Source organism: Frieseomelitta varia, unplaced genomic scaffold (assembly GCF_011392965.1).
Source record: "Frieseomelitta varia isolate USP_RPSP 00005682 unplaced genomic scaffold, Fvar_1.2 scaffold_212, whole genome shotgun sequence".
NCBI lineage: Eukaryota > Metazoa > Arthropoda > Insecta > Hymenoptera > Apidae > Frieseomelitta > Frieseomelitta varia.
This window is the reverse complement of record NW_025109884.1, coordinates 244,914-264,528: the sequence shown is the minus strand read 5'-3', so window position 1 is coordinate 264,528 and position 19,615 is coordinate 244,914. Positions and strand designations below refer to the sequence as shown.

The following is a 19,615-nucleotide window of genomic DNA, read 5'->3' as shown; positions in this document are numbered from 1 at the left end:
ATTTTATTCACTAAGGCTACTTTAAAAATTAATATTTAATATTTAATAATAATTGCTAAGTATCTGTAATTATTAAGGTATCACCTGTTTTTTTTTTTTTTTTTTTTTTTTTTTTAAACAGGCACAATTTTCCAAAAAGAAAAGAAGAGAAATGCATCAGGGAGGATAGATGTCGACACGATAATTTATTTACATTTTAAAAAAACGCACAGCTACAAAGTCGCACAAGCGATGATGCATCCACTAATTATGTAGTTAGCCTTACAACTAATTACCCTGGCCATTTGACGAAAGCTTAAAAATACGACACAAGATATATATATATATCTTTTGTCACAGTAGTCAGTCTATGATTTATAAAGAGAGCGTAACAGACACCTGGCGAAAATCCTCTGTTTGAAAAATTTTATTATTGAAAGCTTTGATAACGCCTCTATAACAGTTTGAAACAGCGTATTTAAAAATCTTTTGATTCTTTAAACTTTATTTTATCTTCCTTCCTCAGGCCTGAATTGCCTCCGTAAATATTTTGTTTATTACAATTCTTTTCACAAAAATTGTTTTCTTTTGCACTAACTTTTAAATCTTGATACTTTTCGCACAAGGATACAAAGGAATATATTGAATCTGCTTCCTGCAAGTTCTGTTTCAAATGCGTAAAACATATTTTCATTTCTCAACTTTCTGAATTCTGCTGATTAGTCGTTTTTTATAGTTTTATAGTATCTTCGAAATGATTTTCATTAAGAGGAGCAGGAAGGAAAACGTACATTCACATGAATCGTCGCGAAGTCTCAATGATTATATAATCGTTTTCAACGATTCTTCTCAATTCACTTACATTGATTTATCTTATATATCAAACCAATTTCTCAATAAAAAGACTTTAAATTCTGAAGTTTCATTCTTCCTCGAGATTCACTCAATCATTCACATCAATAAGTTACCAATTAACAATTCATAGTTGTCGTACAATGTCTTTAGACTTTATATCACTTAGAAATTCCATGACCATGCAAATTAAGTTAAGAAGTTCATCGAAACATTTAGATTTTTAATTGATTCAAGCTCCACGCTGGACAATCCTCATCGTCGTCCGTTAATTCAATCAGATTTCCAGGTAGAAACTGTAAGTCTTTAAGCTAATTCCAAGCTGTACGAGTTCACTTATTCAGCAGCCGGTGATGCTCACAGCTATCCTTCATGGACTGAGTGGAATTTTGAAGCTCCTGTCTAAGGTCCAGGAGTCCAAAGAGGCTCCATAGTCAGACAGCTGTTCTGAAACCGCAAATCAGTATTGTTTCCACAGAAAACAGGTGTCTTCGACTATGTACATTTCGTCTGAACACGGAATAGTAATTGCAACAGAGAATCGGTCTTGGTCAAATTGTCTTTCGGAAGTAGAGTAGAAAAGCACATCTGTGTAACACACACTTTGGAAAAGCAATTGGTTCAAGCAATATCCAGAAAACAGAAACATGTGTTGATTGCTTGTTTATTGATTAAAAAACTGTTGCTGGCATGATTTTGCTTTCAATTTTATTTGCCAAATGGAACAACATGTACGTCAATTAATATGGCTGTTCGTTTCCAGTAATAAAAAAACTGCAAGTCAAATATAAAAACATCTGAAATTGAGAAGTGCTCGATTTGTAAAAGCTAACAGATGCAGAGGAACTTTGCATGCAAGTTGCTCGCTCATGCAAACTACATTCACGTGAGAAATTAAATTATGAGAATAGTGTTTAAAACAAAAAGATAGCTCGTAACCAAAATGGTTTAAGTTTAATTTCTTAAGTTTATTAATGTCTTAATTTCTTAAACTAGTTAATAGTTTAATTTTTAAATATTCGAGATAAGTAGGGAAGTTCTAATTAGCATATTATTTAAAAAAAAAACTCCGCGCTTCGAATGTTTAAAGAAGTATATCTGAGTTTGGGAGAAGGGAAGTTAAATAAGCTTGTTAGAAATATAATAGAGTTCGAAAAAAAAACACAAAAATGGAACAAAACGAGGGAAAACCAGGGAGAGCCAGGGAGAGCCAGGGAGAGCCAGGGAGATCCATTTTTGGATTTAGCCATTGATTAGGTTTCAAATTCCTTTCTTTACATTGGATTCTTCATTCTAAGTACAAAAGGAAATAATTGGGGAGAGCGAGGAAGAACCAGGGAGAGCCATTTCTGTATTTAAACATTGATTGGATTCCAGTGCTATGGGATTTCTTTCAATCGAATTCTTAATCTTAAGTACAAAACTAAAAGGAAATAATTAGGAAGAACAAGGAAGAGCCAGGGAGAGCCATTTTTTAGATTTAACTACTGATTGAGTTCCAATGCTGCGAGATTCGTTTCTTGAAATGGAATTCTTCATTCTAAGTACAAAACTAAAAGGAAATAATTGGGCAGAGCCAGGAAGAGCCAGGGAGAGTCAGGAAGATCCATTTTTGGATTTAGCCATTGATTAGGTTTCAATGCTATGAGATTCCTTTCTTTACATCGGATTCTTCATTCTAAATACAAAACTAAAAGGAAATAATTGGGGAGAGCCAGGAAGATCCAGGGAGAGCCATTTCTGTATTTAGACATTGATTGGATTCCAGTGCTATGGGATTCGTTTTTTAAAAATCGAATTCCTCATTCTGAGTACAAAACTAGAAGGAAATAATTGGGGAGAGCCAGGGAGAGCCATTTTTAGATTTAACCATTGATTGAGTTCCAGTGCTACGAGATTCGTTTCTTGAAATCGAATTCTTCATTTTAAGTAGAAAATTAAAAGGAAATAATTGGGGAAAGCCAGGGAGAGTCACTTTCAGATTTATTGAGTTCCAATGCTACGGGATTCGTTTCTTTAAATCGAATTTTTGATTCTAAGTACAAAATTAAAAGGAAATAATTGGGGGGAGAGCTAGGCAGATCCATTAACTATTGATTGGGTTCCAATGCTGCGGGATTCGTTTTTTTTAAATCGAATCCTTCATTTTAAGTACAAAATTACAAGGAAATAATCGAGAATAGTCAAAGATTTTCCTAAAAATTCCAAACCCATTAAACCCCTCGTAATTATCAAGAATTTCACTTAACCGGTGAATTTCAGTAAAATCAATCTCGCTGAATTCAGCAGGAATTAAAGCAAAGGATAAAATTACTGAAAAGAACTTTGTTAATTATTACTTCTCTCAACCGGTGGCTAGAATTTTTATATCCAAACGAAATATACCTAAAGCATAAACCCATGACGATAATTCAATGGGGATCACACAGGAGGTGACATGGAAGAAGAGATGCAACAGGACATGCTTCCGTGTGCGTGTGTTTTTACCTACTGGTACAGTGCTGCGAAGAGGATCGACCTTCGATGCTGGTAATGATCTAAATGCGGATTGGCGAAGTTTCCTCGATCATTACTCACTCGGCAGGTCGGTCCGGTGGTGGGGTGTTTCCACCTCGACAGCACAGTCTTATCCATCCACTGGATCTCATCTCCTCTTCTTCCATCTCGATCACTGCACGTGCCAATCAATAACGATTATCCTTCTCGTTCTCCTCGTTCTTCAATCCTCCCTCACTTAACGAATTAAATTTCTTGAACCCAGGAAACTTAATTTGACCGGTTTTCGCGATCTCCCCTCGGATCTTTTGCCTCGTCCTACGTCTCGCGTGAAATCGACTCTCGAGGAGGTCGCGGAGAGGGATTTCATTCTGGATTTCATTAATTTGATTGGAAACCTGATAAGTTTCTGAATATTTCACGATTAAAAATAATTTCTAGTATTGCTTGTGTCTTGTCTAAATTCCGACTAATGTCTTTCATTCACAGAGTGGAATAATTCGTTTCTGCTGAAGTGACAATCACCATGAAATTGTATCAATATTGTTACTCCTGATGAATGAACAAACATCATTAACAACGTTATCGTCATATCGAGAAATTGATTAACTACAAACAATGCCATCAATTATTATTAATTAATAGCGTCATTAATAAATTATAATTTATTGATAGTGTCATTTTAAATCTTTTGAATCAATAGTTATTGAACGAACCCATCTGAATGACACCTCAAATTATTTTAAAATATTTTTCGATTAAAATATTAATTGTCTGAACAAGTAGCTGTTGTTGAACAACAACAATAATAATGATAACGATTCAAAGAGAATTGCGTAACGTTGTCGGTGACTACGACGTTCACGATTTAGATAATTGCAATCGCAATTCGCCGATTCGAATTTAACAAAGGAGAAACTTTGAAATCAACGATCTAGAACGCGTATGCAATCGTATTTGCTTTCGATAAGCTTTGACAAAAATTGCCTCAGTTGCAGTGTTTAATTAATTAACAATGCTGTTTCATCAAGGATTAATACAATTTTGCAATTAATTTCTCAACCAAACGTAAGGAATTAAAATCAATTCTTATCGTTGATCGATATGAAAAATTTTCTGTCTTAATTTTCAAAATGAATATATTTCAGTAATAATCGAATATTTGATGTTTTGTTACAAAGTTATGGTTAAATGCTGAAATTTATCTGTACAGGTGTGTTTGCCAAATTAATATTACAGTTAACGATTGATAATAATATTAAAAATTACGTATAAATATGTATCGATGCTGAATCTTTTTCGTTTATTTGCAAAGAATTACAAGCATCGGCGCGCTCTGATAAATTTAATTTATATATACCCGCGGATGTAATCTGCTTTATTCCATAGCGAATTGATAAATTGATAATTGAAAAATAATAAATTCGAACGTCTTTGGCTAATTTTTCGTGATGCAATTTATATTTACGGGGATGTGGAATTTTATGAGAATTTTAAAATTGGTTGAATTATTGACGTATTAAGTAAGAAAGGTATTATTAAGTAAGAAAGGATTAAAATTAAGAGAAAAATGTTAAAACGATTCTACGTACAGAAATGTGTATTTTACATTCATATAATAAGAATAAAATTTAATAATTAATTTCATCTATGTAATTAAAAAGAAAAGCATAAGGATGTTTTAAAATAACAAATATCAAGTGATATAATTATATATATATATTTCTATCATGATCATAATTATAATAATAATTAACCGAGGTGATATTTTTCTAAAGAAATAAATTCCATTCTAATAAAACAGCAATAAAATATTTATGTTACTAAAACTTGAATTACTAAGAAGACAGACTGATAAAACATTTTTTTTTTTTTCAATTTTACATGCAATTAAGATACTAAATGTAAGATACTAAATGATAAGTTTAACAATTCACTCACCGGACGCAATTCTTTGCGGCTGGCAACCACTGAACGTCGACTGCCTCCTTGCTTGCAGGTCGGTTCCTCTTAAAGAAAGGTAGACGGAGATAGTCTTGTCCAGAGCAAGTCTCACCTGCACACCAGACAGTAATTGATCACTTAATCGTGCCGTTATATACCGCCCACTGAGTTATTACAAGGCATAATTGAAACTCCTAATTTAATTAGAAATTAAATTGGTGAAACGATTACAACATAAATTCTGTGACCGATAAAATCAAGACTAATCGAGGGTCAAGCGCCCACACGATGCACGTTACACATCACTATTTTCTCCCACTCTAATCTATAATATTTCTTGAATCAAATCGGACCTTGTACACGTTAACGCTCAACAAATTCCGATTGTTTTTGTATTGGAATAATTTTGGAATGTATGTTTCAAAAAATTACTGATATTAATAATTAATGCAATTGCTATAAAAGCAATATAAATGAATAAATTACTGATATGTGTGTACACACGAGCACATTAATTTATTATTAATTTTAAATCATCTTTTATTTAGTATATAGATTTCAAAGCATTTTGTAGCTTTGTATTATAACTAATATTACTCTGTTGAATGCAACAGGCACTCTTTAAATTTTTACACTTTCTTTAAATTTTTATATTGAGCGTAATAACTATCGAATGGTATGTGAGGAACTTTTAATTAAATTAATGATTTATAGAGAATACCTCAACTAATTACAATTATCGTTATAGTCTTGAGTCACAAACAGATAATGAAGAACTAACAAACAATATACAAAAAGTTTCCAATAAAAATCAAAACTCATTGATGGTAATTTGTTGGAATTTTTGTGCGACCTTGGCACTCCCATGAATGCATTGTTTACCTTGCCATCTCCATGCATAATACATGAACATGCAGTTCTCGTTTAACCATCTGTTTGATTATTGATTGGAGAAGCAAACAGAAAGAGTTCGCTATGGAGAATTTTCAACTGTACATAAAATTCATTTGTATATCAAACTTCAATTGTATATAAAACATGAGAGCACAGAAATTTCAGTCAATTTTCTTTCTTTCTTTTTTCTTTTTTTGAGATTAATTGCTTCACCTCGCCGTTTAAAAAGCAGTAGAGCGTTGCAATGAAAAGCCCTTGGAACGATTGAAGGAAATGCGTGGAGTAAGACCATAGCGCGAATTTCTTCACGTTGTGCAGAGGTGCCTCGATCATGAAGAGCACGTTGGTGATGCCTAACAGCGGCAGAAGAACCACAGCTGCCCTCACAGCTTTTCTGTAAAAATCAGAAAATTGACAAATTGACACTGGAATTATTTTTTGTAATTTGAAAAAGCATTTTCCCAAATTCAGACTAGAATTTATTATTATTATCTCGTCAGTATAAAAGTATATCTATAAAATATGTGCGTCCTTATTATTCTGCATTTGATTAATGTTAAATCATATTAATGTAATATAACTAAAATATAAATTAATTGCAATTTAATTGTTACTAAATTGTATTTAATATTGATATTACAGTATTTAATTTAGTACTATATTGTTGCTTCTTCCACTGTCTTTGTGTTTTTCTCATTATTATAAATAAAAAACTGGAAGTTGAGTAACTCAATTAATTGACAGTCTTTATAAAGATCAAGAAGATTAAATATTTTTGTCTCGCGTTTCGATTTCTTCCTCTTTTGCTGGTGAAGTTATTGTCACCCGGTGAAGAGATTACTTACAAGACTTGCTCGATTTCACTAGTGTGGCTCTGTCGAAGCTTCATTACGAGCACTCTAACGATGTTCAGCAGGAACAGAAAATTGAGCTAAAGGATTAGAATCAATACAATGATTTCTACAGTTCACTGTACATAGCCTTTAACTGTAAATTAAACTTTATTACTTACCAATATCACTGCAAACCTGGGTCCTTCCAGGATCCAAAAATAGGAAGACAGGTTGTATCCGGACCAGCATCTGGAAAATCTAATACAAATATTTTTACAGTGAATAATATGTTTTTATATTCAACAACAAAATTCAGAACTAAATGAATTTCTACGTTCTATAAAATGTTCAACCTCATCTAAGAAGGATATCCAATAAATTCATCATGATAGGTAACTAAATAATCTTTGGATATATGATAGATTTATCGATCACTTAGTACTGAATTTCGTCGAGCTACAGCTCTATCTCCTACAGACCATCTTTGACTTACTTCGATCTTGGATGATAACAGAACGCGGTAATAATAGCCCAAATTAGCGTCATTACGACAGGGCATCCCCATCCGACGAACCGATATATCCTGTAGTACGAGTTTTCTTGAAACACTGTTACTGAAACAGCGATTAAAGAAGGAGACAAGCGGAACTTTTAATCAAATTTTAAACTTATAAAATAAGTAAATAACTTCATAATATAGACAATTTGTTGGGTCGTCTCTTTCAAATTTATTTATCTTGAAACTTGAATATTCTTCTCAAGTATACAACAAAGTAAGCATGATAAATTTTCATTGAGACAAGATTAAAAAGGGGATGTGTACTTGGTGGGAAGAGTTTTAAAAGAGCGAGCCACAAAAGTTTTAGAAAGCTCTCAGACAATAAACGTTGATTAACTTACCAGTGACCATATTATGCAAGAACAGACCCTCTATAAACATCCACATGAACATTGCAGTTTTCGCGTATTCCAAAAGAGCATAACTGGCCTCACAAAGCACAGGCTATAAGAAAAAGGAAATTTTTTAAGATAGATTTTAGATACTCAGACTTTAGTAACATTTGCATAATAATTGAAATTATTTCTAATTAACGTAATAACTTCTTCATTTCTGTATCTTTCGTTTCAATCGAAAGTAAATTATACTGTACTTATACATATTGTTGGAAGAATTAAAAAATTAGAGAATTAATTAATATACAATATATAACATCCTTGTTTCTGCAAATTTAAACAAAATCGTTTCAAAAAATAAAATAATAAAAGAGTAGCAATTATAATACAAGAATATTAGACCATGTATTTAAAATTAAGATATTTTTGATTAAAAAAAAGAAATACACAATTTTAGATGCATGTACATATAATATAATTGTATTGAGCCAGTATAAAATGATGGGATGATGGCATTTTTTCATCTAATAAACATGTCCTTGCCTTTGCTTTGTTTCTTATTGTCAGTAATGAAATTTTAATGGCTGAACGCCTGACAGCGAGCTGCTGTACGAATGCATAACAGGTTGTTCGCTGTTGGGCGCCCAGAAGCGCTTCGAATATTATTACTGAAAAATGAAGATAGATTGAATCTATTACCGGATGTTTTAGTATAGTCCAATAAATCTTATTGTTAGTAAACAATTATTGTTAGCTAATCTACACTCACTTTCAATGTAAAATGATTTTGAATTTGCTGTATTACCAATTATAAAACCTTTGATTTTTTGAAGACTAAAGGCCACTATTAATAATATTAAATCTACTTCTATCATATTATATCTTTTTGTACCTTTTTACTTCTTCCTCCTACTAAAAGTATTATAAATCATACTACTTCCCTTAAATACATATATATTTTACAAATTCTCCAATAAGGATTATAAATATAAAATTACGTATATAGTAATATGAAATTTTATTTTGCAATGCTTCAAATTTTATGACTAGCTGTACGTTAATGTATCTGGAAAATGAAAGTTTGTTAGTCAAATGTATTTCTTTACTCAAGGGATGTATATAGACTTTTATAACAGACTGTAAGTCAATTAAGAAAAACATTAATACAGCTGTAAAACAACAAACTGTTGTTATATGCAAGCACTTACAGTATTCCCAATGCCCCTCTGAATGCCATAAGTCTTTCTCCTTAGGATTTCCATGTCTATGTACACTGTTAATCTAATCAAAACCTGGACAACCATGGCAACGAACAGATTCTTATGTATCCTGGTCCTGGTGTTTCTTAGAGACCTGAATTCATATGAATATTAATAAAATTTTGTTCTTGACGCAACGTTCGTATATTTATATTCTAATGTGAAGGTGTCAGTGAGAGAGGTGTTAGAATCATTGTAACTCGTTTGTGAAATAAATGGCTCTCCCCGCATCTGGGGAGCTATATGATGCCATTAGTGTCTCATTTCATTAATAATGTAGTCCTGGCAAGGACTTAACCCAGTTTTCACGAACAAACGTATTTTCTTCCTTTCTACCGAGATAATTATTATCTATGAAATTGCATTGTGTTTTATATATGGAAGATGGAAAATGGAAATTAAATAGTATTAACGATACACTGAGTGAGAGATACGCTTTTTAAGGTTCCTTCTATTTTTAGAATATTTTTGAAATGATTATACAGATACAAATAATTAAATGGTACTAGTTACATTTGGAGTAAAAATATAACTGGAATGGATTATTTTATGAATTAAAATATGTGGGGTAAAAACAATAAATCTATTCCAGTCTTTCTCGGTCATTAATAAAATTATTACTGCACTGTTTCATTCATAGAAAATCTGCTTTAATTTTCACGAAGAGGCAGTATGAAAATTCTAATTAACTTCCATAAAGTTTCAATGATAATCGTTCTAATTTCACTAGAAGCTTCACAACAAAATAACGACTAGAGTGTTATTAAATAATGATTCGTCACTGATATAACTTTTCAAGTAATTGAACTAATAAATAAATTTCACTCCGTAATAAGCAGGCACGATGAACATAATTTTCCAAGTGGGATAGTTTCAATGCAACAAGTAATTTACCTAAAGCGACAGAATATAGCAAGCGAAGCGAGCAAGGCTACTAAAGAGATGCTTAAACCGACGAATTCCAACGTTCGTGTCTTTTCAGCTATCTCCAGCTTCATCTGAAAAAAGGCAACAAATGCAATCGATTAAAAAAAAAAAACAAATTCCAGTAATTACGTCTAAATAAACGGGAACACAATCATCCGCCATAAATTATCTCCACTCTTTCCTTTTTGTGTTGTCACTTTTTTCCCCGTTCCAATTCGTTTTATCATCCGACAGTTTCGCGATCTTTTTCCCACCGATGTTTGTTACCGTTTTACCTTTCGGAATTGCATATATAGATAGAAAGTCATCGAGTATCCATAGCCAATAGAAATTTTAATCTCGCGATACGAATGACCAAATAAAGAGGAAAGAACATTACTAACTAATATCAGAATGTTTGTACGTATTTTATAAATGTTCTACATGTAACTCACAATTATCATTATATATTATATTAATTTATATATTATACATTATATTATATTAATATATTAAATCATAATTTAATGCAACATAATTTGTCTAAACAGAAAACAATATCAATCTCGACGGAAATACCCATATCTGTGGAACAATTATAGAAAAGGGAAATTTGACACATTGATGGAGATGTTCGATCGCGCTAATATTAAAAGAGAAACGCGAATCTCTCCTTCTCTCTTGCTCACTGAAATTGAAATGTTCTCGCGAAATGTCACGTCTCCTCATTTTATCGTTCGCCATTTCCAATCAATTTTTTATTTAATTTCGCAATATCTTTTCTTTCCCTCGTGGAATTATTATTTCTGTTATGTCTCTCCTGCGAACGATTTCAGAACACGTTTAGATTTGAAAGAAATGACAATGAGCTTCTTCGAGTGAGTAAACATTCCATTCGTAATGTTATAGTTTTGTCAATAGCACACGTCTTCGAAATTTTGTCCCATTGCATTAAAAAAAAAAAAAAAGAGAGAGAGAATAATATAAAAATATTTCTTTTTTATTTTGACGGGGAATGGACTTACAATAGAGATTCATTTATTGAATGCTGTTAGAGCGAAAAATAATAAACAATGGGGGAACTATTCAATACACCGACAAATTCAAAAGAATCTGTATTTGTCTAACGAGAGCGAGAAATTTACCAAACTAATTCCGAGAGATCAAATAAACAAACGGACCGACAGAAAATCTCACCGCCAGAACGGAAAATAATAGCGGGAAAGAAACTTCGTCCGAGTAGTTCAGAAAAATAAAGTTTTAACATATTTCCATAGTAATTTGCTTTAATTACAGCGAGGAGGCAACGCCAATGAAAAATTGTCGATAATTTCGACTGATGTCACTTCGTGAAAAGAAGATCGCACGACGATCCATCCGATCTCAAAGGCGCGAAATTTCTCTGACAGTCGCGAGTTCTTCTCTACGATTTTACGTCGTGCAGCAGCAACAGAGACTGAAAACCGAAATATTTTGAGGTTTAGGTATTATACTCAGAAACTGAAACCGAAATATTGTGAGGTTTAGGTATTATACCGGTATTTGCTCCCATGTTATCGTAATATAACCGCTATTTGGGAAATTGGTTTTAATACCGGAATAAGACGGTCATACCGGTATTTTCATACGTATTTTATCGATATTTGATGTCCACAACGGTGAAAATACCGAAATATATATCGCTTTACTGACGAAAACACATTTTTCATTTTCTACGTACAGTGGCTCTTATTAATATTCGGACATCATGCTATTCAAAATATTGTTGCGGATTTCGATTGTTTATCATAGTGAATTTGAATGAATTTTTTAATAATATAATAGAACATTCATTACAGTTTATAGTGACATAAATTTTATTTATTTATTGCACATACTTTACTTAATGTCAAACAATAAACTGAACTATGTCGAAACGTAGCGTGGCAAAAATATTCACATTTGAAGAACTACAATCTTTGAACCTAAAAATTGTTAACATAAACGATAATTAATATTTTGTTAGGTAGCCCTTAACTTCAATAATATATCGCAGACATGCTTAGGCATATTTCCAGTAATTTTTTTCAGTAAGTAATTTTGCGGACTATTCTTCCATTCTACGATTAATCGTTGTTCCAACTCCTCTTTCGATTTATCGACGTACGACAATTAGTCATTTTTCACCGAGAAAAATGAAAAACGTATCGAGAAATCGGTCATCTTTTAAAATTAAGTAAGAGTATCGTGGCTGATATTGTATGGAGATACAACGATGAATTAGTATTAGAAATAATAAAGGATACGTGTACAAGCGTCATCAAATTTACTATCGGCTTTATGAAAACATCTCATCATTGTCTCCTTTTCCTTTTCTAATATATTAATATTTTATTTACCGATGTTATACCGAAATACATCTACCGACCTAACATCGTTTTGATAGCATCATACCGTTATTCGCACCATTTCAGTTTCATCAAACGTAATCTAAAATAGTAACCAAAAAATACCGGCATTTTACCGGTATCCGTAATACCGATTCGGTCTCTGGTTCTCCCTCGTCAAAATTGTCAAAAAATTCAAAGTTCGCGCGTTCGAAGATTTCTTTTCCTCGCGACAAAGTCGAGTATAGCAGCATCGATGATTGAAAACCTCTAAGATTTCAGTTCAGCTCGAAGAACATTACTCGAAGAATTTTTCTCTTCTCAATCCCGATGTTCAACCAGGTTTTGAAGAAAGAGGATCTCAGCGTTTGAAGCTAACGACAGATCTCAGGAAAGGAACGATTTCTTACATCTTTCCTTACACTCGCTCGAACTTTCGATGATCCTCAATAGAAGGAAGTGACGTAAACTCATCTTCGAGTATCGCCGCGGCTGTCGAAGCCGGAGATTTCGCGAGACCGATCGCGAGTGGATCGTCTCTCCCGAGGGTAACATCGGCTCGATTCTTCGCTGTTATTGGCACTGGTGTATCTCCCACTGAACGAACCTCAATTATAGAAACCGTTCGGATAAACGAATTCGCCCCGGTGAAACGGGTAAATCCAGCGTGAACGAAAGGCGAGTGATCGATCAGCCGGAAACGGGGGATCAGCCGGCGCTGGCTGCCTCCCGATTCGATTTCTGCATTTCCGTCGCTTACATAACGGGGCGATACTCACGTTACCCTCGATGGTGTTGGTGTAAACTTTCCCGTGAAGACGGAGTATCTCTGGCGTGAGGCAAGTTGTGTAGTTTGCCCAGCCGTGGAGGTATTCCTCGTTGCTCGTGCCGTTCTGGCCCTCCCAGCGGCCGTTGTAGCCGCACTTCTTCTCCACCGATTCTACAACAGACGTACACACATATGACAGCACGCACGTGCACTATATTTACGTATACGTGTGTGCACATGTGTTATGGATCAGTTGAGGGAAAGACCGATCGATCTAACTCGGCCAATTAGAGTTGTTTGATTAGCAATTTACTCTCTGCACTCTCCGTCGGATCAAATAAGCTTTGACTTCCGCTATCGTTCGCCTAACTAGACCCCGGGAACAACTTTGTCGAATTATTTGCCGAAACAGAGGAGGCTGCGTATTGGTAGGTGGTTGCCGAGGTTGCCCATTACCGATTTCGGAATGTTTGAACCACTTTCGCGAGAATTCCGTGGTTCGCGCGCGCGCGCGCGCGCGCGTGTGTGTGTATAAATAATGTTTCTTTCGATCGTCTCTCATATTCGTATATATTAATATTTTCAACTTGTATTAATGTGAATTATTTCAGATCGAAACGTTATCTGCAATTTGTTAATGCATCCCTTAATATTCAATTTAAAGAAATTAAATTCAAACTTCGAATTAAATTTAACGAAGTTCTAGAGAGTTGAAGTTTGCTCCTTCGAGAGCCATCGAAATCGAATAATTTGTAATCACGGGGTTAAGTATCATCCTTCTGTGCATTTATTTTACAACATTATATTTATTTGTAACATCACGATTTATTATTAAGAGACACTCTTCGTTAATTCAGTAAATTCTATCATTTTCAGTTCTCTAATTTCTCGGTTGCAACCTCATTTCCTTTTCTATTTAATTGAAATGATATTATCCAATACCAGTGAATTTAATAATTAAAATACTTTTTACTATTAAATAAAAATATTAAATATTATTATATAAAATATAATATAAAATATATTAATAATATTAATGTAAAATGTTAAATATTATTATATAATGTAATTTTCTCTCTGTTTCAAGATTCTTTCTCACGCGACAAGAAAAAGAAAAAAAAATATATATATAGAGAAACGTGTTTCACAAGCGCCTTTTAACAGTCACAGTGGTCTTAGTTTTAAAGATGCTTGAATTTTTACCATTTTTACCATGCGAGAACGAAAGTATCACTGCTCTTGCTTCCACTGAGCAAGATGTAGAAAAATCTTTGAAAGAAACGAACTCAGAAGTGTCTCTGTGTTTTAAAACGAGATCAACTATGTAGATCGTTGTACGAGTTTTTTTTTTTTTTCTTCTGCATGACAGTTACGACAGTTTTAAAATATCGAGAATTTTTCGTCGTGCGTGCAAAATTTATTTATTTTCCTTTTTCTGGTCCAACTCTGTATCTCGTTCCTTTTCTAATTTTCCCCCTGTCAATTCCTATCGGACAGCACGAATTTTTTTGCATTGTGCATTGTTGCACAGTTGAGTTTTCCTCGCTATTTTATAGACAATGACCGAGGAACGTTAAAGCTGCTCTTAAGGGATTAAATTACGATCCTCAATTTTATTTCATTCTTCCTACTTACGTATTTCGTGCAATGTTTCGTTTAATATTTAACGTTTTATCGATCAAACTTTACTTATGTATATTATTTATATGTATATTATATGTATATATGTATATATATGTATATATATGTATATTATTTATTTTATATTATATCCAATATATCTAATATATATGTATGTATGTATGTAAACATTATAAATGAATTAAAATAGATAATATAAAAATCAAAATTATATTATAATATAAAATATTATTTTGTATTATATCTAATATATATGCATATATGTAAACATAATAAATGAATTAAAATGAATAATATAAAAATTAAGATTATATTGTATTATAATATAAAATATTATTTTATATTATATTATAATTTAAAATATTATTTTTATATCTTTTATTTATATTTTTTTATATTTTTTATATTTTTTATATTTAAAATATTATTTTTATATCTTTTATTTACATTTTTTTATATTGTTTATATTTTTTATATTTAAAATATTATTTTTATACCTTTTATTTACATTTTTTTATATTTTTTATATTTTTTATATTTAAAATATTATTTTTATATAATTTAAAATATTATTATTATATCTAATATATATGCATAAATGTAAACATAATAAATGAATTAAAATGAATAATATGAAAATTAAAATTATATTGTATTATAATATAAAATATTATTTTATGCTGTAATATAATATAAATTATAATATAAAATATTATTTTACATTATATTATAATATAATTTTAATTTTTATATTATCTATTGTAATTCATTTATAATGTTTACATATATATTAAATATATCAATATATATCATTATACAATATATACCATATTATCGTATTTTACAGATACATGTACGTTGATATATTTATTTATCACAACGTTTCGTTCACTGTTTCGATGAATTTTGTTTGAACATCAATTTCACTGAAACGTTTCGCTCGTCTGATTTCTTCTTGTCATAATTCCCCATCGCGGCAAGAAACATCGCGAAACATAAAATTTATAAATGTTCATTGCGCAAGCTGACGTATTTTTCTCGACGAACATGAAGATTATTCGCTCTCGGAAGAGTTTACAAGATATTCCGGCTAGTTTAGCATTCTCGTGCGTCGTTCATTTGTATTTTTCCGAGGGGAGGACGGGTGGGAGAGAACCGGATGAAAATTGTGTAATGCCCTCGCTTCCCGATATTTGCCGAGATATTAACTAGCTCGCGAAATTGCGCCGGTTTATCGTGTCACGTACCGGGAACGAAACTTCTGCAACACCCGCCAGCTGAAATTGTACATAGTTCATCCTTCGACCCCGTGGCGTTGCGAGTTCATTTAGTTTCACGCTCAGAGCTCTGCGTACGTAATAAACTCGCTGCGTGTACCACGATTGTCAGCGTGTTTGGCCACGCATTCGAAATCATCTGTCGTCCAGTTCCATTTTTATTTCCATTCCATCGATTAAATAATAATATCGAGCAGATTAAACTGCTCGAAAATTCAAAAACACATTGTTGCTGACGTGGAAAATTTTTTTTTCCTTCTCTTTTTTTTCGATTCCCTCGCTGTGAGTGCTCGTTTCGAATTTTTTTTTTCTCACATTTCAGTGAAAATTCGCGTGGGAAGTTTCATTCATTAAATAATCTGCAAATAGTCGCGAGACAATGTCAATGCGAAGATATTGGCAATTTTATTATTGCTTGCGCGCTCAGTCGTTGAGTAATACAATGAAAAATATCTGAATTTTTTAATTTGAATTTGACTTAGGTTCAGCTTAGGTTCACGTCTTTTTTATTACTATCGATTAATTTTTACAATCTTACTTGAACCGGTATTAGAACTAGTAAGAGTGTTATCGCGACGCGGAATATTTGGCTTTAAATCTCTCTCTCTCTCTCTCTCTCTCTCCTTTTATTAGCGATTAATTATTCTCCATTGAATTTTGTACTCTGCTCTATAATTTCCAAAACTTTTGGTATGCCGACTTTCATTTCGCATGCTGCACGAATAATCCACTACGCGTTGGCGTAAAGCGAGCTTTCCCCCACCCCCCGTTACTTTATTTACATTTCTCGATAATGTTACGTATGCGAATTATTTCGCCAGCATTATCAAAAGCCGGCGAAACGATAATGCACGAGTTGCGAAAATGTTGCATCGACCGAAACGACGCTTTGCAAAATGCTTGTGTATTTTACTCGCGTTGCGAAGATTATCTCGCGGGTATTTTTTTTTACAAGCCATTGTTCGTTTCGTTTTTGAGAGATTTGGGGGGAAAAAAGGAAACGGCACCGAAACGAAAGAGTTGCTCGTCGATAGGCGCTCGGCCATTGTGTTTCCAAAATTACAGAATCATATAAAACACGAGAGACTTTCGGCTGGAAAATCCAAGGTTTAATTAAGAATCGAGTATGTTCTGAATTCAACCGAATAATTTAATAATTTATGCTGTTAATAATAATTTGTTCATAATATAGAAACATGTCATTATTGATAACATATATTGTTATTACTGTGTATTGTCATTGACAACACATAAAGCATAATTGAGCATAATTGATTCGATTGTCAATAATAAAAAATACATACAAAATATAATTATCATTCAATTAAATTATTAAATCATTACCGTGATCAATTGTTCTTTGTCAGTTCAATATTTATATTAATAATATTAAACACGAACGTGTTTTAAAAATATTAGATATAACAATAAATATCAATTATTGCAAAAACTACAATTGAAAATTTATGCAATAGGCATCTACATATATAAATTACATTATCACTATGTCACTCAAAAAATATCTGAAAACTTCAGTAGGATATTTCCAATTATCTTATTCAATATTTATTCCAGTTCAATATTTAAATATGTTTTAAAAATATCAAATATAATAATAGATATCAATCATTGCCAACCCTTGCAAAAACCACAATTGAAAATTTATGAAATATATATCTATATAAATTATATTATCACTATGTCACTCAAAAAATATCTGAAATCTTCAGTAGAATATTTTCAGTGTTACCTTATTTAATATTTATTCCAGTTCAATATTCAATATTAATAAGTTTTAAAAATACCAAATATAATAATAAATATCAATTATTTCCAACCCTTGCAAAAACCACAATTGAAAATTTATGAAAACTTCAGTAGGATATTTCCAATTATCTTATTCAATATTTATTCCAGTTCAATATTTAAATATCAATATGTTTTAAAAATATCAAATATAATAATAGATATCAATTATTGCCAACCCTTGCAAAAACCACAATTGAAAATTTATGAAATATATATCTATATAAATTATATTATCACTATGTCACTCAAAAAATATCTGAAATCTTCAGTAGAATATTTTCAGTGTTACCTTATTTAATATTTATTCCAGTTCAATATTCAATATCAATAAGTTTTAAAAATACCAAATATAATAATAAATATCAATTATTTCCAACCCTTGCAAAAACCACAACTAAAAATTTATGAAATAAGTATCTACATATATAAATTATATTATCACTCGAAAAATATCTGAAAACTTTAGTAGGATATTTCCAATTATCTTATTTAATATTTACTCCAGTATTCAATATTTAATAATATTAAATCAATATCTTTCAAAAATATAATAATAAATATCAATTATTACCAACTCTTGCACCACAATATATATCTGGAAACTTTTCAGTAGGATATTATCCTATCCAAAGGTATTTAATAATCCAATAAAGAAACAAAGTCCTCTAACCTAACTAAAGGTTACACACACGAGTTACCCAGAGTGACATTTCCCATAAAGAAGACAGGACAATCATCGCAAACACATCCCAAAAAAAACTTTCCAAAAATTTCAAGGACGATCGTAGCGAGTAATTACCAGCAATCGGAAACGAGAGAGCTCCGGAATTGCAGAAATAGCGTGCATTTTTCTGCGAACGTCCTTGGCTTTGCGAATGCATCGGACGTGCAGCTTGAGTGGGTGGTGGAGGGCAGGGAGAGCCGAGAACAGACTGCGAACGCGGTATTCTCCGATTTCGACTGCATTAAGAAAGGTTTCAAACAGCCGATCGGATACGCGAAGCCTCCCCTTTGAAGCTTCTCCGCTTTCTTCATGGAACGTTCATGAATCGTCCTTTATTCCGGATTCGCCGACAATCGTCAAGGATGAAGCCTCTCCTCGAGATTACTCTCTGACCCAGTGCATTGTTTATTGCCTCTCTCACAATTATTACCAATCCATCGTAATCACGTAATCGAGAATGTTAGAATTTTACTGTAATTGTTGCAGCTCCAATTGATATTCAATAATTCATGATTAATTAATACTGTTTGCTCGGGGATATAATGTAACAACAATGACGAATAATCCTAATAATTATAATATTAATGAATAATTGATTATTACAAGTGACTTGCAATAATTACAAACGATAATAATTAATCGGCGCAGGGATTTCACGTTGCAATTGTAACCGTGGTTATAATTCCTTCGTTCTTTAAATTTATATAAAGGATCACTACAAAGATTTCTTTCTGTTTAATTAAAACTGTTTTAGCGGAGGATCCTCGTCTGAGATTGAAAGTTTCGCTTCGGCATCGAACTTTAATTATTAAATTAGCAAGAGGAGGGAGAAGAAATCGAGAAAGAGAGAGAGAGAGAGAGAGAGAGAGAGAAAAAAAGAAGATTAGCACCGACTGACAGAAACAATGAACAATTAAATCTTCTGAACACGACGTTTCGCAAGAACAATCTCGGACAGATGTCGTAGGAAAT

At 32.2% G+C, this 19,615-nt stretch overlaps 1 protein-coding gene across 12 annotated transcripts in view; it reads right to left on the bottom strand.

The window, feature by feature from the left end:
• Positions 1-166: 166 nt before the first annotated feature.
• LOC122527165 (PDF receptor) overlaps positions 167-19,615 on the bottom strand; it is a 65,471-nt gene continuing 46,022 nt past the window's right edge. For 4 of the 12 annotated variants that reach the window (XM_043651111.1, XM_043651110.1, XM_043651108.1 and 1 more), the window contains 11 exons: positions 13,203-13,363; positions 10,046-10,149; positions 9,101-9,245; positions 7,899-8,001; positions 7,492-7,612; positions 7,178-7,256; positions 7,011-7,096; positions 6,379-6,559; positions 5,269-5,383; positions 3,409-3,502; positions 167-1,273 (listed from right to left, as the gene is read on the bottom strand). In XM_043651111.1, the coding sequence (XP_043507046.1) occupies positions 1,234-1,273; positions 3,409-3,502; positions 5,269-5,383; positions 6,379-6,559; positions 7,011-7,096; positions 7,178-7,256; positions 7,492-7,612; positions 7,899-8,001; positions 9,101-9,245; positions 10,046-10,149; positions 13,203-13,363 (1,229 nt within the window). In that variant the 3' untranslated portion in view covers positions 167-1,233. Of the gene's footprint in view, positions 1,279-3,318; positions 3,565-5,268; positions 5,384-6,378; positions 6,560-7,010; positions 7,097-7,177; positions 7,257-7,491; positions 7,613-7,898; positions 8,002-9,100; positions 9,246-10,045; positions 10,150-13,202; positions 13,364-19,615 lie in introns of those variants that run through there. The other 8 variants (XR_006306296.1, XR_006306299.1, XR_006306297.1 and 5 more) reach the window with 8 other exon arrangements.